At 42.5% G+C, this 25,443-nt stretch overlaps 3 protein-coding genes across 7 annotated transcripts in view; 2 read left to right on the top strand and 1 right to left on the bottom strand.

The window, feature by feature from the left end:
- Positions 1 to 10,302, bottom strand: part of MAPK14 (mitogen-activated protein kinase 14) — a 26,326-nt gene extending 16,024 nt beyond the window's left edge. For both annotated transcript variants that reach the window (XM_068419148.1, XM_068419149.1), the window contains exons 1-2: positions 9,637 to 10,302; positions 2,865 to 2,994 (exon numbers count right to left, since the gene is read on the bottom strand). In XM_068419148.1, coding sequence (XP_068275249.1) covers positions 2,865 to 2,994; positions 9,637 to 9,752 — 246 coding nt within the window. In that variant the 5' untranslated portion in view covers positions 9,753 to 10,302. The remainder of the gene's footprint in view (positions 1 to 2,864; positions 2,995 to 9,636) is intronic.
- SLC26A8 (solute carrier family 26 member 8) lies at positions 10,078 to 25,443 on the top strand. Its single transcript, XM_068419529.1, has 8 exons — positions 10,078 to 10,100; positions 12,808 to 12,944; positions 17,511 to 17,686; positions 18,172 to 18,336; positions 20,764 to 20,870; positions 22,288 to 22,357; positions 23,240 to 23,374; positions 24,239 to 25,443. Exons 1-8 carry the CDS (start codon positions 10,078 to 10,080, stop codon positions 24,260 to 24,262), a joined length of 837 nt encoding a protein of 278 aa, XP_068275630.1. The 3' UTR covers positions 24,263 to 25,443.
- Positions 24,293 to 25,443, top strand: part of SRPK1 (SRSF protein kinase 1) — a 29,127-nt gene continuing 27,976 nt past the window's right edge. For 3 of the 4 annotated variants that reach the window (XM_068419147.1, XM_068419144.1, XM_068419143.1), the window contains exon 1: positions 24,714 to 24,903. In XM_068419147.1, coding sequence (XP_068275248.1) covers positions 24,714 to 24,903 — 190 coding nt within the window. Of the gene's footprint in view, positions 24,904 to 25,443 lie in introns of all 4 variants that reach the window. The other variant, XM_068419142.1, reaches the window with a different exon arrangement.

Below are 25,443 nucleotides of genomic sequence, written 5' to 3'. Positions count from 1 at the left end.
ATTTTCTACCCAAAGAGCAGCTAGTCCACCTGTCACTTTATAGCTGAGCTGTTCTAACAGTAGAGAGTACAAGGATATGCATGTGTTACCTTGTGGAAAAGAATAACTATACCTTATTATGCCATAATTATGTTCTAGGTCATTTACAGCATTTTAAAAAAAAAAAAAAAAAAAAAAAAAATCTATCTGGTTGATAAAGATTATTCTAATTTTCACTGGAATGTGCTTTTAAACCTTATTTTCCTTCTCTTAATAGCAAATAATATTTTATTTTATGAATATATGAGATAAAGGGACAGGTTCTCTTCATCCACATCCAAAAAGCTTCTCTTCCCTGTTTAAGTCAGCATCTCACTTGTCTCCAATACACAACCATCACACACATTTCAGCAACTTCAGCAACGGTTCAAGTGTGTGTACAGAACCAAGAGCTGGATTCCCATCCTCCCCTTCGCATCATCCTTTTTATCTCATTGTTTACCCTTGTCAAGGATGTCAGAGCCAACTGAGTTACCTTTAAGCAGAGAATTAAAGACAAAACCTTTAGGGAACCTAGACTATGTTTTTGGAAAAGAAAGCAAGTGGGTAAGAAATAAAAGCCTCTGCCTAATCTATATTATACATTATAGATTGCATTTTATTGAGGAAACTGAAGAGAGAGAACACTTCCCTGCCTCTCTTGATATACATCACAGCAACTCCATTTCTAGACAGACATCATCTTCAAACTGTAACATTCACATCCATTCTGTATAATAATTCTTGTCCTTAGTTTCTTTTTCTCTGGTGGACTCTTCCATATCAGTTTTTACAGAAAAATGCAATATTTCCCACCAGCTTAGCATGGAAAGACAAAAACTAGACTTAGTTTTTTTTCATTTATCATTTTTATCTTGCTACACTGTAAAGCACAGTATCAAACTATCCGTATCTTTCACAAACACTTAAATAAAGTTATTCTGCAGCGCTTCACTGACTCACTTCTAAGGAAGTGTGAACACCAGTAGATTTAGAACCCAACTCCTAACCTTTTGCTTTCCCCTCCCAGCATTTTAGGACGTCACAGAGTTTATTAATTTCTTCATATGACAACAAACCCATTTGCTCTCCATCTGCCAGTGTTGCGCTTTACGCAAGCTAACGAGGCCTCCTGGAACTTGAAAATATAATGCAGACACGCTCGAGTGCTCTGCAGGTCCATTGATTTGCTCAAGATCATCACGAGCCAGACTAGATACAGGCCACAGAAAACCATCCTATGCTCAAGCTCCGTAACTGCCACACCTACCAGATTTGCTGCTGTGTTCTGTGCCACACAAAACCAAGTGTTTTACTTACAAACTGAGATCTGAATAGTCAAGACACCAGCACTAATAAGCCTGCCTGAACCAGCTCTGAACATCTCTGCCTCTGCAGGATTTTTAAACCACAACCTAGATAAACTTCCCACAGACAGACGATGGTACGATGAACTGACAATAAATATTTCTATATATAAACAACTTAACTTCCTTTATCAGTTAAAGTTACACAGGCTCTTTGCAATGCTAATCCAAAAATATTAATGAATGCCAGACGCAGAACTGTTGTAGCACCAGCCACAATCTAATTTTCATTGCTTAGCCTTATTAGCTTAGACAAAATGGATTGATATGCTGATTTTTTCTTTTTTTGGTAACAGATATTCAAAGCTTTCCTGTTGGGAGAATATCTCAGCTATGAGAAAAGGTCCAGAAAACACTCCTGGGGATGGATATTAAGCAGGATCAAATGCTACCTCTACTGTTGAGACAATGGTATCGTACAGAGGCACTGAGAAAGAATTGTTGACAACAGCACATATATGCATCAAAAGTTCCAACTACATTAGCCACACTAAAAACCCCAAAAAGATTTATGATACCAGCTGCTGACTGCAGTGGGTAGGAGCCATAACACACAAGCACCACTGCCACAACAGAAGAAGTTCTGAACAGACCATCCAAGGAGAAACTTCCAAAGAAATTATGCTTGTTTGGCTTTTTGTGCTAGACAAAGTTCCTAGGTTGGCTCAGCTGACTTCCAAACCAGTATTTCCCTTCTGCTAAGTTGGACACAAGAAATCAAGAGCCTTTCTTTCCTCTTGACATTCTGACAGCTCTGCAGAGGGCAGGTGATGACTCTTTGCTCCATCACATGTAATATTTGCTCCAAACAGCATGCAATATAAATATGTTGGTGTGTGAATGCCACAAACACTCAGAACTGGTCAACCAACTGTTTTCTACACCAAATGGAGATTATATAGAAAAATAGTTCCATGTAACATTTGCCACATCCTATTTTATTTCCCTGTTGATGATTTAAGTGGATGGCTTGTACAAAAAGCTGTCTGATTTCCATGCACCTCCCTCTTTTCCTCCCTATTTTACCTACAGGAAACTAGTGAACATCTACTTCACACCCTTCTGGCACAGTCAAGCCAAAACAAACGATGGAAAAACCTCCAGAAGACACTAAAAACAAGCTTTGAGATTTTATTTTTTAAATAAACTCTTAACATAACAAAAATTACAGCTTACTACAGCAAGCGAGCTGGAGAATGTAAGTGACATCACCCATGTCCTAAATCCTTAAGACAGCATGAAGCTGCTAAGCAGCAATTTCCACATTATTGTAGGAAATATTAATACTTTTTAACACAAAATTGGTTACGTGGGTTTTGGGTTTTATATCTGCACGCTTTTCTACAACTATAATCCCTCGGACTACTGCAAGCTTTGTATTTAGTATCAGAAAAAACCTATGCAACAAGATTCTTAAATGCCATCCTGCTGGATGCTCACTGGATAGTCCAACTTTTCATACCACCTCCTTCAACTCACATTTTCGTGTTTCATGTGCTTAAGTAGCCGTAGCTCTCGGTAGGTCCTTTTGGCATGGATGATAGACTGAAATGGTCGGGACAGCTTCTTTACAGCCACACGCAACCCAGTTTTTGTGTCAAAGGCAGAACTACAATAAAGAGTAATCAAATTATCAAAATGAATTATTTATAAACATCTTCAAATCCACACTTAGCAACTCCAGATAGCAACTATCTGGGCACTGAGTCACAGTCAACCCCAATTCTCCATTTTTGCAACGAAAATAATTTCTAGGCATCCTGGTCCACAACTTGCACCCCCACCCAAAATCCCCACGTATTTACACAACTCTTGGTTTCTACAGAAAATGTTTACAAGATGAGTCTTGTTCACACAGTACAGAGAAATTTTGTAGAAAAAAAATAAATGTTTATAATCTTTCTGTACAACAACAGTTGTGCTCTTAAACATAAATATGGCAATAAAAGTCTGGAAAGAGGAAGAGTACTTGTAATTATTATCTGTGTTCCCAAACATACTTTCATATACCACATTTCATTACAATATGCTCAAGATACTATCTTTGGTGGTTTAAGTCCATACAAAAATCCAAGGCCTGTGCCTAATAAAATCAACTGTGACGGTTGTTTATCACAACTGAAGCTGAAATCAAACCTCTTTGGTAAATCATATCTAATCCTAAACTCCTGTTATACAAAAATGCATGTGAATAAATGATATTTAGCCATACATTATTAAAACTTGTCCCTTTAGCAGAAACTTATACATAAAACCTGTACATATAAATAACGTTTCTTCTTAGAACCCACAAAGACTAACTCCACCCTATTTGGTAACTTCATATATATATAGTTGATATTTTGTACTGTAAAAACATCTTTTGAAGGAAGTACTATTACAACCTATTTATTTATAATATTAAGAGGCCAAAGCCTGACACTTTTGTAACACCCAAAAATTTAACACATGAAGAACTATGTTAAATTTCTGATACAGTGCACAAAGTCTTCCAGAGCTTAGGGATTATATGTGATGAACTAAAGAAATGTAGGTATTTAGCTGGGAACCAAATTACTCCTCTGTCTTCTTTGATGTTCTCACCTAAAACAGCTCTGGTTTGTCAAATAGGAAGGAGGAGGAGAAAAAGAGGATGTGAAATCAAGGTTACACTTGATTCAAGATAACAAACAAGAGGAAAGTATGGAATGGAGAAAGTCAGAGAAGAACAATATTTGTTTATTTTCCTGCTGCATTTTGATTCAGGGCAAACTCCTGCTTCCATTTAAAAGTGGGTATGTGCTAGTTCTTGCTAAACATCAAGTGAAAAGGAAATCCAAGCTTGTTTCTACCAACTGCGATCCTTCCCCCAGGTCCTGCAAGAGAATGGAAAAACCCACGGTGCACAACGGAGGAAGAGCATCTCCTTCCCTACCAAGGGGCACCTGCGTACACCCAGTGGGAAGAGCTCTCTGGAAAAGATACAAACCCACAGCTAGACAGAAGATCACAGGAGCACCAAACTGCCTAGCTGAATTACTCAAGCTACACCACACCGTCTCAAAGAATGCCCGTTATCAGCCACTTCAGACGTGAGTTATCCTTTACACCTCACTAGCCTGAGCAGACAAAAGAAGCCATTAAGCATTCATTTTTTAATCTTGATTTCAAATGATCTCTAGCAAGCCTTCACACACCACTAGAATATCAATATTTAAGCTGCAACACTTCAGGAAACACGGAATTCAATTTTTTTTAAGCTTCACCTACGCCATTTTGTGATATACAAACATCCCTAATTCAGGTTGTAATTATATGACAATATTTTAACGATACTCAAGGTGTTTTCTAGGACTTAGAGCAAAAGTAAGATTAGTCATAATTCAACACATGCTGTTGTGAATTAGTCATGAATCCTCACCAGCTTTCAAACATTTCAGGTACAAAAGGCAGCATATACCAGTATCTCATCTTGAAAAGCAGGGGATCCCCTGCGTATTAACCACCTTCACAGCCACATAGTCAGATTTCTCTCTTGGTTTCCACAGGATTTTCTTTAGACATTTCACAGCCACCAGATATAACAGAAGCTATTTCAGAGTCCAAAGGAAATTCAATTTCACCTTCTTTTTAATGACATTTTTGGGGTCGTATCAAGCCTGTTGTAGTAGATATACAACCTCCAAGGAGAATTGCAACCAGCAGAACTGAGAAACTGTTTAACCACCACAATGACACTGTGCACAAGCCCAGGAAAGAAAATTTTATATTACTGCACATTCACAACCTAGAGTTACTCTTAAGTCAGAAGAATTCTAAGTTTGGTCATATTTGAGGCCTAAAGACTATTTCCCTACAGAAAAATGAGGCTGAGCAATTTTCTGCCAATACAGATAACTGCCTAATGGTTTTCACAAGTACAGAACGCAGAGCTACAGAACAGCTCATGCTGGAGAACATTTTAAAGAACACTAAGCTGGCTTTCATCACAGACTTAAAACAGCTGCATTACGCTCATCATATTTCAGCTAAAAAAGCACAATTGGGGAAAAAAATTGCATGATCCACAGTTTTAAGTTCCTTCTAAAACAAGATCAGCACAAATTCAGAATTTATCACAGCTTCCACGTTTAACCTCTTACACAGTACTGCGTTATGGCACACGAACTGCGTCCACCTCACCCTAAGTGAGCTACAACTACAGTTCGGACCTAACCTGAATTGAATCCAGACATAAGAGCTAGAATAAAACAATTATTTTAGAGAACCTATCCACTGATTCAACTTGGATCTTCTTAGAAGTAACACCCGAAGTAGCCTGAGGAACTGAAGTACACACAAAATTACTCAAAGTTACCCTCCCAACACACTATAAAAACTTGTAAATCTTATTCTCTCCTGCTATGTTGGCTTCTGCTTCTAAGAAAGTTGCAGTAAAAATCTCCCTATAAGACAGATGTGCTCACACTAATTTCATTTCTTAATATACGAAGTTCCCATGAAGTTCAAACTACTTCCCTTCGCTTTCAGAGCTCTGCTCGTGGCTTTTCTGTGCATGCCCACTCGATCCCCCTTCCTCACCTGTGTTGTGCTAATCCTACCTGTATGGCTGCTTCACCCCACTCACAGGTTTGCAGTTCTTTTCATACCTCTCCTCACGTACCTACCACACCTCACTGGAGAAGCAGGCACCTGTCCCTCCAAGTGCATACATACTTTGGAGGCACTTGCACGCTTTGATAAGGGATTAGTAAGCCTAAAAACACACATTGGTTAAAAAAATAAAATCCACGGAGGAACTGTTACTACAAAGGTAGTATTTAGGGTTGTTACTACATTTCCTCTGGAGCCTAATGTTTTAAAATTTCTTAAATATGTAGTGTTTCTCTGTTAGTTTAAAAAGAGGGAAACTATCTCAGTATCTTCATAATACCCAGGAAATTCAGTGTTGGTACAACTGTGGGGTGAAATGGGAAGAAACCACAGGCTTTGGAAGGGCTGTACAACCTGACAGTCTACAAACAAAAAAAGCTAAAAGATTTTTATGTGAGATCCTGAGGAAGAATAAGTCTTGGCTGTTCAATTCCTTTCCAAATCAAATAAGGCAATACAGATAGCCTCCAAATACCTCCTTTTACAAAGGTATCAATACAACACACAGAGAACTGCTGCAAAAAATACAACGAAGTAAACTCCTAGGAGTATAGCAACTCTGCCTTCACAGCATTAGCGAAACTGATGGCAAAGATCATGAAAACACCTCATTGCTGAGCTTAGAGCTGGCTGAACTAACGCTGTTTGCTCAGACTTCCCTCCAGCACGCACAAGAAATGAAGCGATCCTCCAGCTAAACTGTGAGTCACCCATCGATCCCGTCTCCGTTCAGCAACTTCCCACTGCAAGATGCTGCATTATCTTGGCCCCTCTGCTCCTTACATGAAGTATTACAAGACTGATACTTCAGGAACCCACACGTGTTTTAGTGTAGATCTGGTTATAAAACCCTTTTTATGCAAAAGGCTGTTGTATGAATATACAAACCTGTTGCAAGAGTAAGTGAAATAGCATTTCACACAACAGATGTCACAGCAATTGTTAAATGACCTAGTAATGATCAATCCGATGACACATATCGACATTTCTTGAAGTTCAGGAATTGAATCACTACTTGCATTTCCACATACTTCCAGTTTTTAAAAAACAGATACTGAAAAATAGCCGAGTTGGCTGTTTGAACCTCCTTCTTTCAAACTGCAATCAATACTTCAGAAAACACTGGAATATTTACTTTAAGTTTAAGCACAAAGCTCAGGTGCCTTAAGCTGCCTGCAGAAAATGCCCCTCTCTCTCCATCCACTGACTATAAAATCACACCAGGTTCTTATATTAGGGTGTTCCGAGCCATACTCACATTAGACATTCAAAGCAGCCTACAGCAGACAGCTCCACAGCCTAAATGATTCATCTGCTGGGTTAATTCTTTTTTATTAATTCTCCCTCCCATTTTCTAGAAATTCCTGACTTTTAAATATCTCATTTTGACAACTAAATAAACAACAGAGCATTTTATTACATTCTAATAGACTAATACAGTAGACATACACGGAAGTATATTTAACCACTCAGTTTAAGGGTGGTTAAACCCCTGCAATTTACTATCCCAGCACAGAGGTACTCCAAACACCAGTCTCAAATGAAACTAGGTAACTTCTTACTGGGGAGAAAAAACTCTAAAGGGACAGAGAGCAGAACAAGCCATTGCAGGAATATCCTAAATACTATATGCACCACCATTTGCAGCTCAATAAAATTACATATATGTTTTGCTTGTTGTTTTTGAATCCTGACATACTTTCCATACCACTAGTCTTTCTGAACTGTATTTCTTCTAAAACATTTTTAAACAAACATACAGAAAACCATTAGCACAGACTGCAAAAAGACTCACGTGCCACATGGCTGAAATGGCATCCACTATAAAATTGTTTCATCTGGTCTGAACACAGTTGCACAATCTTTGAAAGTTTTGACACAGCAAAACAGGAAATTCATGATGCAAACTCTTTAGTTACTGGTTGTGAAAACAAACTTTGGAAGTATTACAAGCACAATGGAGACTGTGAGGATGGGGAAAACAAGAGGAATGGGCCAGGCTGTGTAGGGTCAACCTTAAAAATACAATGGACAAGGCACTGAGCAAATTCATTTCCTATTGCACTCAGGGAGTTACGTAACCCCGTGGCACTTACGGGGTATTTATCAGCTATGGCAGCGAGGCCCTTCTTTCACCAGAACTAAACCCTTCCAATTTAAAGAAATGCAAGTGCATTGGTTAATCTTGCTGCTAGAATTGACCAGCCTTTGTCTTTTATGAAACATAAGCATTTGCATACGTCAGGCACAGCAGTTTTAAGAAATGCATGTTATTTAAGCTGAACTTACCAACAATTTTATAACAATAGTTTAAGAACACCTGAGAACTTTATTTCTTTAAAACTGCAGCACATGCAAAGCAACCCCTTTTCTTTACTAGCAGAGTGCAGCTTGCATCCCTCCTTATGATACAACACAAATGATATTCGTGATATAAATTTGCACATTATGTTAATGAAAAAATATGCATGCCTGCTCAACTACAGCAGCAGAGCAGCTGTGTAATCGTTACGCACCCATATTTGAAAATTCTGCTCACACTTTGACAGAGCCAAAGAACAGAGAATAAAAACCAGAATGCTCATGTGGAAGACATTTCTTAACAAAGGGACACAGCAATCTGTGAACGCTTTTATGCGGCTCTGCTATATGACTGCTAAAGTCCAGATGTAAAACCGATTCGAATACAACCTTGTCTTTAAGATTAAACAATGCACACAGCCCAGTTAATTTATGTTTAACGATCCAACATACTTCAGCAGAGAAACTACAAATTAAGGAAGTATTATATTTTGCATGTGTAACCTGTCATATGTTTTGCTCCTATTAGGTAAGCATTAAACTCTTATCTTCAAGCTCTCTATATTTCTGCAGGTCTCATACCAGGATTTTACTCTCCCAGGCACCGCACACTGCAGTAATTCTCTCATTCTACAGCAACAAACCCAGTTTTCCTACGTTGATCTACTATTGCCAGGAAAATATCGCTACTTGTAAAGCCACTGCTACAAGTCAGGGATGCAAAACAGCCCTTGCAGCCTTCCCTCTACCCTCCCTGCCTATTAACAGATTCCAGTTAAAAATACAATTGCCTCAAATATAATCCATCCTTCAGGTCCAGAAAGGAAACTGGGACAAGAGCTGCCAGGCCCTCAGCTCTGCAAAGCCAGCTACGGGGGAGACTTGCCAGCCTCCATCCCTCTCCACCCGCCACCTACTAGCTGCAAGAAGGCACGGTGAAATATGTCTATGTGAGATCATTCGGGGGGGGCTGGGACATGATTATCTTCCCCTGCAAAAATGTTTTAGTGCCACCTGCCATGTGGTGCAATCCCCGCCGCATTCCACAGACAAGACTGCGGCTTCCCGGCAGCACCGCTCTGAAACCCGCAGGAAGAGTGTTTCTTGCAGGAGACTGAGGAAAAAAGCTGGGGGAGAGGAACCCCCGGAGGAGAAACCAGCCCCCGCTGCCCTCGCTTTGCTGCCCGCGGTGACCGCCCTGCACGCACCCCCCGCCCGGCCCTACAAGCCGGGGCAGGTTTCCAGGCGGAAAACCGGGACAGGGGCCGACGCGACCCCCCCCTGCACACACACCCCCCGGTCCCCTCCCAGCACTCACCAGACGGAGCCGTAGGCCCCGGAGCCGACCGGGGAGAGGTTCTGGTAGCGTTCGGGCACCTCCCACACCGTCTTGTTCAGCTCCTGCCGGTAGAACTTGGGCCGCTCCTGAGACATCTCGGCTCCGGAGCCCGCCCCGCCCGGCCCGGCGGGAGGGGGAGGCTCTGCCCGCGGCTGCAGCAGCACCACCGCCGCCGCCACCTCCTCCAGCAGCAGCAGCAGCTTCTTCCTTCCTTCCTCCTCCTCCTCTCCCCTCCCCGCCTCGCTTCTCCCGCGGGCGGGGGCGGCCCTGCTGCAGCAACGCCCTCCCCGCCGCCGCCGCCGCCCCGCCCGCTCCCCCTCCCCTCCCGCCTTCACCTCACCTCAGCGGGGTGACCGCGGGGCGCCGGGGGCCCTGTCACCGCCTTCCCCCCCCTCCCCGCTCCCTCCGTCCCTCCCCCGGATGGCGAGGGGCGGGAGAGCCCCGTGAGGTGAGGCGAGGTGAAGCGAGGCGCGGCGGGTGCCGTCCAGCCGGCAGCGAGCGGGGCGGAGGGCTGGCGGGCGGTGGCCGGTGTGTGTGTGGGGGGGACACTCCCGTCGCAGGTAGGACGGCAAAGGCGACGCCAGAGCCGCTGCCGCTGCCTCCGCCCCGCCCCGAGCGGCACGGCCCCGGCTGGGCCCTGGGGACCGCCCCCCCCACACAGAGTCCCCCCCCGCCCCGCCACGGCGGAGCCCAATCGCTCCTCACGGCTGCTCTCGCGAGAGTTGAGGCGCCCAGGGCAGAGATGACCCAATATGGAACCAGCGCGGCGGCCTCTCGCGAGAGCGGGGAGGGGGCGGGGCCTGTGGAGCCCCTCAGGGGGCGCCTCAGGGCTGGGGGGGGCTGGGGATAAACGCTGAAATTGGGGCAGCGCTGCCCCGTTTTGCCTTTTTATGAGCCCTGCTGGGCTGTCCTGTGTAGTCCCCCTTAGGGTGTGCTTTAAGTAAAAAAAGAAAAGGAAAATAGATGAAAAAAATCTTCCTAAGGCAGCAGTTTTGCAGGCCCAGGGTAATCTGTCAGGGTCACTGATGAGTAACGGCCTGCGGTGGTGTATCGCAGCCTGAGCCTGGCTCTAGTGCTTCTACAGGCTGACAAGCCAGTATTAATTGCTCTTGTAAACTTCCTAAGGACATTTTGTTCCCTTCCAGGGGCTTTAAGCCAGGAGTGATCCTTATGGGTCCCTTCCATCTTGAGATACTCTGTGATGGGGAGAGCCAAGCTCTCCCTGCCCACATTTCCCAGTGTCCTGATCTTTCTGCGTGTGTTTGGAGAATAAACTGTTTCTCAATACTGTAACAGGCTTTGAGATATCAAAGATACGTATGTGCTTGCTTTCAAGTATGTGCCTAAGACTCAATGAAGTCATTAAGTGCTGCAGGTTAAGCATGTTCTGGAGTGGAGCCTGTGGTGTCTTCACCAGGTAGTAAGTACAGAATGTCCCAGCAAATAGGGATTTGCATTTAAGGCCACTTATCTTTTGATCTCAAGCTTGAGGAAGATGCGTCTTGTTAGCAGTACTGTGCAAGATGGACATGTTCTGAATGGGGTATGGAAGCCTGCTTTTAAAACGTTGGTTTCCCACGTCAAAACTGCTGCTCCACAGTGTAACAGAGTGGGACCCTGGCCTCTGCTGCTGTGGGTCATCACTGAAGTCCAAATAACAGGAGTGAACAGCTGAAAGTTACCACTGCTTGCATCTAGAAAGTTACTACTTGGTGTGCTGGGGTTTTTAATGCCTTTAATTTGCAAACTAGGTTCTTGTTAGTTTTCCATGTTGTATTATCTTGCCTTGAAAAGAGATGATTGTGCTCAAAGATGTCAGAAACAGCTACGGCTTCAAAAGCTTGTGCTGGGTGTGAAAAGCTAATGAACAAAATGGCTCTTAAACTCATCTGTGGAAGACCTTGATTTATCTCCTCTGTAAAAAGAGGGAGAAACTGTGCCCTAGGGATGGAGTGTCTTTGAGACTACTAGCCTACTAGCTCTCTCTGTGCTTTAGAATGACCGGGGCATGTGCACGTGTTGGTAGATATATCTCACAAGACAGTAAATACCACGTCGGAGTCCCTGTTGCTGTATCCATAGTAGCAGATCTCAGTGATGTAAAGCACTAGACCTGTACAAACTGATCCTGGTGGTTCAGGAAATTAAATCTGAGGAGAAAACTTGAATCTCAATGAATTTTTTTTGCAGGTTTTGATACTTTAAACTTAGATTGCATCCTGAAGAGACTCTCAATTGCTCACTCGCAGCCTTTTTATATTTCCTCTTTTCTTTCTTTCTTCTGCCCATAGCCAAAAAAAAAAGTTCCTCCATGTCACCACCCTTCTTAAATGTACTTTCACTTGGTAGCTCTGGATTTGAATTTTTTTTTCCTGCCTTAGCTGTCGGTATGAGAACTTTGTCTTAAGTCTGCTCTTGCACTGGACTTCTACTTAGTATTCACTTTGGGAACTCACATCTTACCTACTCTGAGTGACAGTGATTGAATTCAGATCTCCTTCCTGATACTAAAATTTGAAGGAATGGAAGTCAGACATTTGGGGGATTTAAAAACTTGAATGGTATCAGATACTGATTTTATAACAGCAAGTTGCAGCATCTGTACAGCCTCAGATTTAGCTGCTCTCTGTGTGATTCAGACTAAGCCTTTTTCCTCCAGGACTGGAAACAAGGAGAATTCAAACAGTTTCCTCAGCTGTGGTAGGTTTATGGAGAGGGATTGTATTTAGTTCCCTAAACACGGGCCTGCTTTTGGTATCACAAAATGGAGGGGATTCAGGCTTATTTTTCCTACAGAGTGGGAACAAGGCAGGTTCCAGAAGGACCCAGTGTTCCTACAACTGATTTGGCAATTGATTTGTTTGATTCTAAGAGCAGCACGTCTTGCATGGGTGTCAGTCTCCAGAGCCTTGCTTATCCCTGCTGTTAACTACCAGCTTCACAGGAGTTATAATGGGATGGCCTGATCACGTATCACGCTTTTAATTTTTAGTAGGTACTTCAGTCAATGACCCTGTTTATTTCTTCCAGTCTCACTGCCAAGAAAGAGAGTGTTCATTGTGGTCTCCAGCATTTGCTGTTCCTCTGGTTTTGACTGACTGTGATCAGAAGGAAAACACAGCACTAGGTGACAAAACTGTTGGTACGTAGAGGCACTCAGCACCTTACAGAGTCCAAAGAGAAATGCAGACTGAGGAGCATTTCCAGGCATACTTTGAAAGAAACCTATCTTCCACCTTGGGTGGAGCACTACAAATCCCTCGAGAGAACAGACAGCTACAGTGCAGGTGAGTTCTATGCCAGGAATTTATCAGGTGTGCAGAAACTAAGGAGACTTCTTCAAGCCCAAGTGTAAAAAAGTTGCTAACTTTCCCACTGCTGGTAATTAAAATGCTGAACTGCACTACTTGATAACCAAAGCAGAACACCAGTTACAGCAACTCCCACCTGAAGCACAACCAAAGTTGCTATTCACAATCTGCAAAAGCATCTGTTCACTTCAGGACTATGACAGTGTGAGGGGTACATGCAGTGTAAAGAGAAACTGCCAGCAGTTGTAGTTCCCTCCAGTGCCTCCCTCAGCCCAGCTGTCAGACACAGGCTTTCGTTTGCTTTTTTTTCTGATTTGTGCATCCTGATACTTTTATTTCTTAAATTTCAAGAGCCATTTTCTGTTCCTTCTTAGCTGGGGACATGGAAAGTTGCGTAATGGTATGGCTGAGACTGACTGAACTGCTTTGGCGTTGTTTTGGAGCTATGTTCCCGTGTTCTTTGAGAAGAGCGGGTGAGGCTAGGGTCCTGATAAAGCATTTCCCCTCATTTCCCCAGCCTCATTTTCCCATCTGCCAAAATTCTCTTTGGGGCATTATACTGGCAGTAGAAGCATCTCTTCTGCCAGAGGAGCCCTGCAGGCTCACCAAAAGGCAGTCTTTGTTGGCAGCATAGGAGAATTCCTGGTGTTCTTCCAGCAAATATGATAAAAAATAGGAAGCCTGTTCATCAGCTTCCTTTTTAGTTTTGTTTGACCATGAATACTCTCAGTTTTCTTTCTGAATCTCCTCTTGGATCCAGAGTGGACTGTCAATGGTTATGGCTGTGTCTACTCTACAAAGTCCTCCTAAGTAAGTAAATACAAAATCTCTGAATCATCATTTATCTGGGCTTTGTTTCAGCATGTATACGGAACGTATACTGAAACTTAAACTGTTGTTTCGAGACCATGGCAGGACTTGAGACTCAAGTCTAGCTATGGGTGAGGTTCCACAAGGTGTGGTGAGCTAATCTAACAGCTTGCTGCTGCCAGAAGGGACAGGACCACACAGGGGAAAGGAAAGTAGGGGAGCCAGACCTCTCTCTTTCTGTATAAGTAGCTCTTACGTCAGCTCAGCTATGTGTGGGACTGCAGCCTAAAACTATGGGTCGTGTCTGTCTTACACGGCTGTAAAGTAATTTGCTGGTGATAAGTGAAGGCAAATGGAGCCATAGTTTGAGTTGCTGTTGTGTTTTCTAGTTTTCATTCACCATGAAGACTTGTCATCAAGATTAATTTCTGTAATAGTGAGATCCTCCTTTAGACTGTGCAATAGCCTTCTGTTCCAGCACTGTCTTTTTATATATTAAAAAAAAATATAAGACAGAGATTGGATGAAGTTCTGGAGTCAGAGAAACAAAATTACTTGATGGAAAGGGTTGAATTGTGTATAATTATGATATGTGATCTAGAGTTAACAGTCTGTCCACCCAGAAATACCTGGTGCAATAACGTAAGTCTTGCCCAGAGATCAAAGGGAGAATTTTGCTCTACAGTCATAGCTAATACTATTGGCAACTTTATCATTGCATTTGAAAAGCTCTTTATTCCCTCCCCCAACTCATTGTTTAGGAGCTGTGTCTGCCTTGCTTCCTCATACTCTTTTCCCTGTTTCTTTTCCACTTCCCTATCTCATGTGTTTTCACTCTTCTCCATTTTGTATCCACTTGTCAGCCCAGTGGGTAAGTCATCTTGGACCATAAAATGATGGAAAGGGACTCAGCTCTACACTGGGGGTCAGTCCCCAAAGCCATTGTCAAGGCTGCCAGAAGCCTTGGGCAGGCACTACATCCCTTATATTTGGTTTGTAAGTAGAAAATCACCAACATTGCCAGGGGATTAAAAAGGGGAAGAAGGAGCACAGGGCTGTGGGCTTAGTTTACCTACTGGAAATTCTGATTCAAAAATGTATACGCAAAATAAATCATGTAGGTCAAGTCCTGCTTGCATCCCCTTATTAAATAAAGTAATACAGGAAACATTTGACTGGTTTTTGGGAGGTGGGATAGGCTTGCCTGTTCTCCCCCTGCCCCCAGATGTAGTCTTTGTATGTTTTGCTTCTAGATTAGTCTAGGAGCAATCAAAATACCATCTCCTGTTTTGCCGCGGTGTTAATGAGGTCAAGTAATTGATGGATTCAGGGCTCTGGGCTCCGGCACTGACAGGCTATCATATGAATGGCACACAGAGTATTTGCGATTCATCCAAACGGAATGCAAAGGCACAGGGGTGCCTGTGTAGGATTCATGTGATGTGCCAGCTGGGTCTGTGGAAGGCCTGTGCGGGTTCACAGTGCATGGTGCCTGCAGAGATCTAACCGTAGCAGTGCGGCTTCTGTGCCTGCAGAGCATGAGGCCATGCAAAAGCACTGCAGAGGTGGAGATTGTAAAAGCCGTTGCATATAACTTAGCTTATCTGATTCTTTCCAGCTTCTCCTGGGGAAGGTTCAGAAAGATCACACTCAAAGTGTTCTCTGTCCTGAACCAGCCGTTTTCACAGAATTTCACAGAATCACTCAGGTTGGAAGAGCCCTCTGGGGTCATTGAGTCCAACCGTTGCCCTGACACCACCATGTCAACTAGACCAGGGCACTAAGTGCCATGTCCAGTCTTTTCTTAAACCCCTCCAGAGATGGTGACTCCACCACCTCCCTGGGCAGCCCCTTCCAATATCTTTCATGTCAGTTCATTTCATCCAATATATTTCATGTCGGTTCAGAGAATGGATCTTGAGGGATCTACATACAGGCCTAAGTGTTGGGATGTTTCAGATTCCTCGAGGTAGGCAGAGAGAAAAAAAAAGCACTCTAGCTTCCTTTTGTATATCGTGCTTTTCATAATCTCTCTCCTGTGTGTGTTTCTGTTCTTTCTAATGTCATCAGGTTATGTGAGAACTTTAGCCTTAAGAGTTCCTTAAATCATTAACCTATTTATTTGCATATTTGCAGGAGAACTTCTTTTCTATAATCACATGCTACATGGTGTAATTTCAAGGACAGGACACTACTTTTTTTCATAAAGTTTCCCTCAAACTAACTTAAAATATAGACTAATAGCAGGATTTACCTATATTGCCAAACAAAATAACATGGTCTTTGTAATCCACCTTGCAAAAGCAGGTCTGTTAGATACTCACACCAACAGCCACCCCACGAGTAGGTGGCCTAAACGAAGGGTTGTTCTCATTTTTTGTCTAATTTCTAGTTAGCAAGGGCCCATGTTCTAAAACAGCGTTGGCTTTTGTCACTAACTGGCCTGGCTTTATCAGGTCCTGAATTCCCTCAAAAACAGACTGTGGGAGTTGAATGTCCATCTTGGTCACTGGTTTGGCATGTTTAGACCCAAACTGGAAAGCGGCAGGTAGTGTAAGGACAACAGCGCTCGTGCTACCTATGGGTGGTGATTCTGTGAATAAATATGGGATTTTCATAAGGGTTGGCAGGTTTTCATCAGCAAAATTTTACTTAAAAATAGTAAGCAAAGGTAGAGAGCTTTCCCAATTTGCTTGACTTCAGAAACAGATTTTCTGCTTTCCAGGACTTTTAGGAGTTTGGCTGACCAGTTTACCTCTGCCAAATATCAATGGCTTCCTTTCTGCATTCTGCTGCTCGATGACATATGTTATATTTGTGACTTCACATCATATCTCAGTTGGTGAGGTTTATTTTGTACTGTGAAGTGTTTCTACAGGCTTAGAGATTATGTTCAATGCTGCTTCAAAAAACTGTCGAGATGTCCTGATCTATTTAATCTGATACGGAGATGTTATTTAGGTGAGAATCCAGACCCTCAGATTCTCAGTTCATTGTTGTTCCGCTTCTGCAGCTGATCTGTGGTGAGAATTTCACCAAGCCAATCAAGCTGGAGCTGCGAGGTGCTTTGTACCCCTGAGGACATGGCAGGCACCAGTGCAAAGGAGTGTCATGGAGGCATCTCCTACATCAAGTAAAGGACCAGTGCAAGCTGCTTCTCACTTACCCCCAGGATGTTACTGTGAATCATGATTTGGCTCCTGGTCTTCTCCATGGTCTTCTCCTTGCAGTTTCTTGCCGTGACTGAACTGTTGATGTGTTTACATTCTCAATTTGTTCAGAAGCTAGCTTATTAAAATGCTGTTTACGTGTGAGAAGGCCCTTCACATTATCATAATAAGTGGCTATGTGGAGCTCTGGCCTCTTAGGTAACTTGGCAGTTCTTTCTCTGGCTGACTCTGTTTTTCAGCCTTTCTAGCAGCTCATTAATGCATCCATTTTTTGTGCCTTACATTAAAATCCTTTTACTGTGCATCTGACCAACTGAAGAGTTCACTTGTAAAACTGTAGGAATCTGAAATTTTCAGACAGGACTTTGGAAACTTTAGATACTTACTCAGAAACAGTAAAAATTAATTATATATGTGGATTATATATATGAATGAAGATAGACTGTCTCGTACTGCACAGACTGATGGTGGAGCGAAGAGATGGATGTGTAGTTTTAAGATAAGTCTTTGTTGCAACATCTCATGAAGTTTCATTTTCTGTTCTCTGTTCTCTTGGTTCCAGGCTCATTCAGCATCCTAAATGTGGCAGTGACAAACGTCCTGAAGACTCTTAATTTCAACCAAACATTGTCCTCTAATGGTTCACTGGACAACTTCTCAGACCCTACATTTATGAAAGGTTACATGGAGGCTTTGACGCTTACTGCATCAATAACATTTTTGACTGCCATCATTCAGGTAGAAAATGAATCTATTTTATATCCTTAGTGATGTATTCTTATGTGCATTCTTCATACAAATGTAAGGATTGGAACTGCTTGCATATTGTTACCACAAATACTAAGCTCAGCACATTTGAATACATATGTTGTGCAAAGTGGGACATGAAGGTCTGTCTCTCCCTCTCCTGCTGTCTGTTAAGATTCATGTGTCCATGATTAATATATTAACGTGTGAAATAAATTATTATCTTTTATGTTGACCAGTTCTGCAATACATGGACCCTTAGCTAGTCCTGCATAACTGCACACACTTGATGTAAACTGCTCCTATTTTGGTTTGGCAGTGTCTTACTTAATTGTGCATAATGAAAATAGCGTGTTCAAATAACTATCCATCATGCAGGGCAGTGAAGAGTCATGCTCTTCAAATATGAAAACAAGAAGGGCGTGTTTAGACATTGATAATTATATCACATCTAGCTTCTCGTTTGTTCCATACAGTTGCTGCTAGGCTGCTGTTGCCTGGGGTTTGTAACAACGTACGTGCCGAAGACTCTCATCGATGCTTCCCTCACTGCAGCACCATTGCATGTCACTGTATCACAGTTTACCTTTATTTTTGACATCAAGCTTGCCTTCTGTAAGGGCCCCCTGGAAAATTCCTATGTGAGTAAATTCATTATTAGTCAAAGAAATGCCTGCATCTTGGAGGGGAAAGAACAGCTTCAGAAATGGAAGGCAATTTCAATCTAACTCAGTTGCTAAGGGATATTTGTGCAAGTCTCAGCTGTGGTTTACTTTGCCTTCCTGTTGTCTTGAACAGTGTATAGAGCTTATTGTGTGACATGCAAGAAGAAAAGTCTGTGTGCATATTTGAATTACTTATGTAGCGCTATAAGGTATTTTCAGCATGTCTATAGTTGTAGTAGAGCAAAGGTTAGAGGAAGAGGTACTTTTTTCCTCATTATATCATCATGGGCAAGCTATAGGGCACACAGTGTCTTTATCACAGCTGACAAAGAAGCAGCAGACTCCAAGCTAAAGACAAGACATGGGCCATACCTACTGGTTGAGAGAGGACAAGTAACCAGTTAGCAGCAGCAATTGGAGCATCTGTGACATTGGTGATTGCACTGAAACTAGGACGCTTTTTCCAGGTGATACCTAATGTAAGTGAACCTGAAATAGTTATGGCAGCAGTCTACTTACTTTCTAAGCATAAAATGAAGATTTTCTAAGCATAATATGAAGATTTTTCTGGGACAGTTAGGAATTATATCATGCTCTAGAGTTAATTGTTTTCAGGGATGGACCAAACCAAAACAATGACTTTAAACTGCTGAATTTCAGCAGGGTAATGTATTAGGTAATAAATATCTCTCCCATCTCTCACTGATCAGTACAAGCTAAAATTCCTTGGCTAAAACCGGACTGAAATTTCACTGCCAGCCTCTGTAATTTAAACATTGTATTTCACTTTTGGTCTCACATCTTCCAAGCTTTTGCACACCTGTATAACAAATTAAACATGAGTTCCAATCTCACATTGGTATAAGTAGTTCCAAGATAGATGCTTCAAAGTCTTTAGTGTAAAGAGGTAAACAAAATCTTCCAAATGGAAATTTGGGTTTGGTGTCTCTGATTCTAGCTTGGTCTCTGAGGTTTCTTTTAAAACCATATGGACTCCTAAACTGCCTTCTGTGGGTTTTGAATTGCCAGTGTGCCTATAAACATTTTATTATTGTAGATTATTCAGAGTACTCAGTTTTCCACTTTTCCCTTAAATTTTTATCTAGACTTTCTTTTTTTTCCTGTAAGTTTTCTTAGGGAACCACTGACAGAGCATTACTTCCAGATTTTTTCCTGGCCTCTTTGTAAGATGGGAGAATTAATCCCTTTCCCAAAACTAGCTGTCAAAACAGAATCGAACCATCTACTTCCCTTCAGTCTCCTTTTCTTTGCTAAGAAAGGCTGTTTCAACAACTTCCTCCATCTGGCAATGAACCACCCATGCTAATTGAAACCATTCTTTGAAACAGCAGCTCTTAATTCTGTAGATAGCGTTGGCCTTTCTCCTAGTGCTGCAGGAGGCGTAGGGATTCACTGAAGAACACTGTAATGGAAACTACACATAGCGTTTCAAGAGGAAGCCCAGTTGTATTGGAGAAGTATGGTGAAATCCAACAAGAAGTTAGATGCTTGTTTCCTGTTGGTTTGCCGATCAGAGAACTGTTACACGTATCTATAAAATTGTGGAAATAAAGCTATTATAAAATTTTAATTCCAAGCAGTTTCTCTGTCATGGTATCTGTTCCTTAGCATGTTTGTGGTTGCAACCAAAAAATAACAAAATAATAGATGCAATTTTCCTGATTTGCACAGGGTATACTGGCTGCTCTGGTGGTATTTAATGTGCTCCCTTTTCTTGGAAAATTTCTGGATGTCCCCCATCCTGTGGAGACGGGATAAGTATCATTTTGTAAGTGACAAAAAAAAGCTACATAGGATTTTGAATGTGCCTTAAAGGGAGAAAAGGATGTTTTGGAATCATAGAATCATAGAATGTTAGGGGTTGGAAGGGACCTCTGGAGATCATCGAGTCCAACCCCCCTGCCAGAGCAGGAAGGGCAAGGCAAAGTGATCATTCCCTTACAAAAGGGATCCTCTAAAATATCTGCTGAAAGAAGTGTATTGAAATCTCTACAAATCAATTTGCAGTTATATCTATACAGGGAGAACGGATTATTGTTGTAGCTTCCCAGATCCTCTGAGAAGGAAATCGTGTAGCTGCCGGCCGGGGCCACATTCTCATGTCAACTCTTGTGCAGGATTTCTCAGAAAGACTCCCAATATGATGTGTTTTTTTCTAAAAATTGAAGCCATATTAAAAAGTCTGGAGATCTGACCTGTGATTTGTGATCCTTGTTTGAAACTACTTCTGGGTCAGGGTTGGTGTAGATGTGCCGACAAAGCTTTTCACGTATTACCATTTCTAGCCTTTTATATTGTCTGCAATTTGCAAATGCTGGGCCTGAGTTGGAGGTCATTTTGCATCTTTTTACTGCTCGTGTTCTCTCTGTCTCTTGTTCAAAGGTTGTTTGGTTTGTAACTTTGGCTGCAGTGCTTTGTTTTGGTCTTGGTGTCGGTTCAGCGATCGCCGTGGGATTTACGTTCTTCCTAATCACCATCAGGTCACACAGGTACTTGTAACTTTTAAAACACAATACTAGTTTCTCTTAGAGTTGATGTTTTAGAGATAGTTATACCTGTGACAATGAAAAAGCTGTTTCATGTTTGTAAACACTTCAGTCAGGTCATTCTGGAGTCTCTCTAGTGCTATCCCAAACCACTAATCTCTTTGAGTTTATGGGCTCTGGATTGGTCCCTTCTGCAGGTGTACTGTGCTGTTGAAGACTGCTTATTGTGGTGTAGGCATCAGCCAGGAGAGGTGATCTGTGTGCACACTTCTGTAGGGATAAAATGAGATATTGTACCTTTACTTCAAACACATTCTTCAGTCTTCACTGCCGTTTACCAGGTTGCTTTATCTTCTCCATAAACTCAGTTCGTGATAGGAGAGGGAGGTTACATCAGGCACACATTACTCAGTTTATTAGCTGCTAATCCAAACAGGAAAATCACTCATAAATCCAAACCACACCTCATGAGATTTACCATGATAGGGAGGTGCTTGTCTGAGGAGACTGAAGCCTCTAGAATAACATGGAAAGAGGTAGGAAATAACTCAGTTGCTGCAAATATGGGGCTGCTTGTGATCTGATCCAGAGTGGCTCTGAAAGAATACCTTAAGGAAGAATTTCAGTTGCTCTCTGAAGCTCACTGTATTACCTCTGCTCAGAGTTATGCTCTTGGGTTTGCCTTGGGATTTGATGAGCGTTGTGAAAGGGCATTTCTGCAGCCACTGTTCAGTTAAGTATCCCTGTTGTTCATACTGCCTTCAGGATATATAACCGCTTATCAATTTCCTACCAGTGAGAGCATTACGCTGACAACACTCCAAAAAGCTTGGGAAGTTATCTGCAAGCAGATTGCTTTGAATAGAGTGTCTTGACAACAATTTTCCATACATCAGAGCCAGCAACAAGCCAGCCAGCCGCATGTTTATTCCATCCATGCCCTGAACTGACCAGACCCTGCCCCAAAACCATGCAGCACCAGAATATTCTTCTCCAAGGCACAACCCTGCGTTAGTGCTGCTACACGACCTCTGGATCAGACCTAGCCTCTGTGCAGCCAGCTCTAAGCATGAGCTAGAGCTGCCTTCACCTGCCTGTGTAGATGTATCTTTGAGGAGGGCTGTGGGGAGATGGAGAGGGAACACGCTTCCTAGGTTAATAACAATGATCCAAGTGTTCCAGAGCTAGAAATGGGACATTATACATTCTTCAGGGCACCAGTGTAGCTGAAGGCTGTGTTTGTGTACTGCACCCCTACTCAAAGAACCCTAATTATGAGTGAATAACTTTTTGTACTCGCACCCTCTAAGTTACAGTTGGTGCTTCCAGTGAAGAGGAGAGAAATGGAGATCAGTCTTTTGGGAACACATGGGGGGTTTTTTCTGTTCTCTGTGAAAACCTAATAAACATCTTGTTTCAGAATGAAGATGGTGGTGCTGGGACAGATTCCAACCATGAATATTTATAGAAGTTTATCCATCTACAAAGCTGTAAGAGCAAACAAAAAACAAATGTTCGATCTCTCTCTGTCACCCAGCTTCTTCCCTTAAACGCCTGGGGGTGACCATTCAGACTCAGTTCATTTGATTCAAAACTTTGAAAACTGAAGAATGCTTCAGTCTCTGTAGTGGGAAGTGACTCAGACACCTCGCTCAGCCTGCCTGGGCCCCGAGGAGCCCCTTGTGTCCATCTGTGCTGTCTCCACGGTGGAAGCTGCACTGCTGTCATGTCCATTTTTTGCTGACCTGCTCTTCTCAGTCTGGTTCTGTCCACTCTACATATGTTTTCACAATAACGACTGTGCATGTGCTAGACTGACTCACAGGTTCTCCTGGTGATGGGATAATAGGTAGGGCACGGGCCTTTTTAACACATTATTTTCAAGACCTGCACCATACAGAATTAGGCAATGCAGTAGTAGAGAGCTTTGCCTTTGCTGCACAGGTACATTCCCAATGCCACGCTGATGGATTTGCAAAAAATGGAATAATACAGGGACAAGGTTAGTAAGACAGAGGTATAGTGTATGTTTTCTGTAATAAGCATTAACAATAATTTGGCTTATTTTATATTAGAGCAGCCAACTGTCATCTGTGATAGATCTGCTGGAGGTATGTTTTTAATTGCAGGAGAAGCAGATTAGTTTATGGTAATTAGATCCATGTTGCCAATGCCACTACCAGTATGCAGTGTAGTCAAAAATGTGACCAAACTCTGTCCTTAGGGTAGGACCTTGCAGACTACAACACGGACAGTCTGGAGGGGAAAAATAGCTCCTGCTTGGTAACTTGCCACTTTTTCAGTCAGCAGAAGTTCCTAAGAGCCTGCATTAGGGAGATAAAAACCCTAATAAAACTGCCTTTCTTTTTCAGATGGACATGAAAGCAGTGCCTCTAGATGAAAGTGAAATGAGGGCTTTAATTTCACTCACTCTGTCTGACACTGCAGTGGGAGGAAGAGATCTGAAATGCTCTTGTGCCTGCAATCCACCTCTACCACCACCTAGGGTCAGCTTTAAAAGTTTATTTATCTACTCTGTTTGTTTGAGGTGCCTGGTTTATGTTACTGAGGACAATGTTCTTAACTTGCCAGTGCTGAAAAGGGTATAGAGGTTTATATAAAGCATATATATATTTGCTCTATGAAAATAAGCAAACATTACCGCTGTAATTCTTTACACATACTTTATGTGATAGAGCAAGAGTAGCTCAGCTTGCTGGGTGAATTAACTAGCAGTTTAAGTATTCAACGTATCCTCTCCTCAGCTGAAAGAATTAATTTTGATAATTCAATTTGTTTCTCTGAGTCCTGTGTTTCTTTGGGCAAAGGCATCTTTGTGTGCAGGCTGGAAAGGCATCCGTGTGAGTTTTGCAGCAGGGAATGACTTTGTTGCATTTTAAATTGTTTCCATTTCTCTGACAGAGCAAGGACCCTGCCAGGGCAGAGCAAAAGCTCCAAGTTTTTTTATTTCCAGAGGTTACTGCACCAGCTCCCTTGGGGCTGATGGGTGGAGTGAAGGACAGTGCTAGCTTGATTTCCTGAAGATCTGAGATTTATGCACAAGTTCTTTCTGTCAGTCCTCTGCAATAATTTTTAAGCTCACTGGCTGTCTCAGCCGATTTTGAATAGGGCAGCCGGCTGCAAGTTCCAGGAAAAGCCCTTGTTCTGAGTAGAAGATTCCAGTAATTGCCCCACCTAGGGAAAAAAAACCCAGCCTTGGCTAATCATCCTATGCATACCGCCAGGCTGGGGTCCTATAGCTGAAGGAGAATGAAGGCAAAAACCTATCCAAATCTGCAGGAAAACAGGGTTCTTGAGTTCTGCTGCTCATAAAACAACTTGTTTAACTCTCTTATCTTGGCATTGTACAGAATAGCCTAACACAAGGATATTGAACTTCTGGACTCTCCCCCACAGAACAAACTTTGAAGAATGAAGATGACAGTATATATTCACCAGTCTCCCTTTAATGGATGTTTGGAAGGAGGGTTGGCAGCAGCTACTGGGCAGGAGGTGACAATGGTTCCCTGGGAGCCCGCTTTGAGACGAGGCTGGGCTGGATGTGCAGATGGGACCCATGGCAGCTTGGCGATGTCAGCTTCGGCAGTCCCAGCTAGCTCATGTCCTCGGCAGCTGGGGATTGGGACTGTCCCCTGCTCCCACGCCAGCATGGCCCTCTCGGTGCTCACATGAGCAGCCTTGGCATGGGAACTGTGCTTGACCGGCTCAACAGCTTGGCCACCCCTGGCTTACAGTAATGTTTGTGTACATTTCAGGAAAGAAGTTTGTTCTTGAAGGAGAACACAAATTTTTTCTCTGCAAAGAAATCTGACAACAAACTTCTGCATGAAGAGCCAATATCAGATGTCTCGCGCTCAGCCCAGAATACAGCAGAGCCAAGCTCTCTCCGGCAGTATGATGCTCCACCCCTTCAATCGGATTTCCAGGACCCACGCTGGTGAAAGAGATGGAAGTATACCAGCAATCCCTGAATTACAAGTGTTGGGGAACTGGGATTGCAGTAGAGAGGAGAAAGGTACAGTTAGGCAACAGCCTTCCACCTTCTTTTTCTTTTTTCTGTTCCAGAGCTCTTAAAATAGCCTGACTAATGCTTCCAGTGATTGTTGTTCTAACCAAAATGTAACATTCCTGTTATTGCTTTCAAGCATTTTCAAATAGATGTGCTACCCAGCAATGCTGAAAGCACAGAAATTTCTATGTGTAAGGTAATTTCTAGTTTTGTAGCTAATTCTAGCAAATTATTTGCTCTTGTTTTCTGAAATTCTGTAGAAGTTTAAATGTCCTCACTTAGCACTTCTTATATATTTATTGCTTGCTAGTAAGTAAAATTAATCTGCCATATTTCAACAGGTTACATGCAGGCAGTTTCATTATTTTCAGGTGTATTTAGAATTATATGGAGCTTCAAAGAAAACATTTTATTATTACTCCCCAACACTTTGCTGAAGTTGATATTGTCTGCACTAACATGGTGTCCATCCATTATTTCTGCCTTGGTCGCTTTCTAATCCACCAGAACTAAATCCCAGTAAAAAATATAATATTTTTTTCCATA

This window comes from Nyctibius grandis, chromosome 27 (assembly GCF_013368605.1).
Source record: "Nyctibius grandis isolate bNycGra1 chromosome 27, bNycGra1.pri, whole genome shotgun sequence".
Classification (NCBI taxonomy): domain Eukaryota; kingdom Metazoa; phylum Chordata; class Aves; order Nyctibiiformes; family Nyctibiidae; genus Nyctibius; species Nyctibius grandis.
This window is presented reverse-complemented; position numbering and strand designations above follow the sequence as displayed.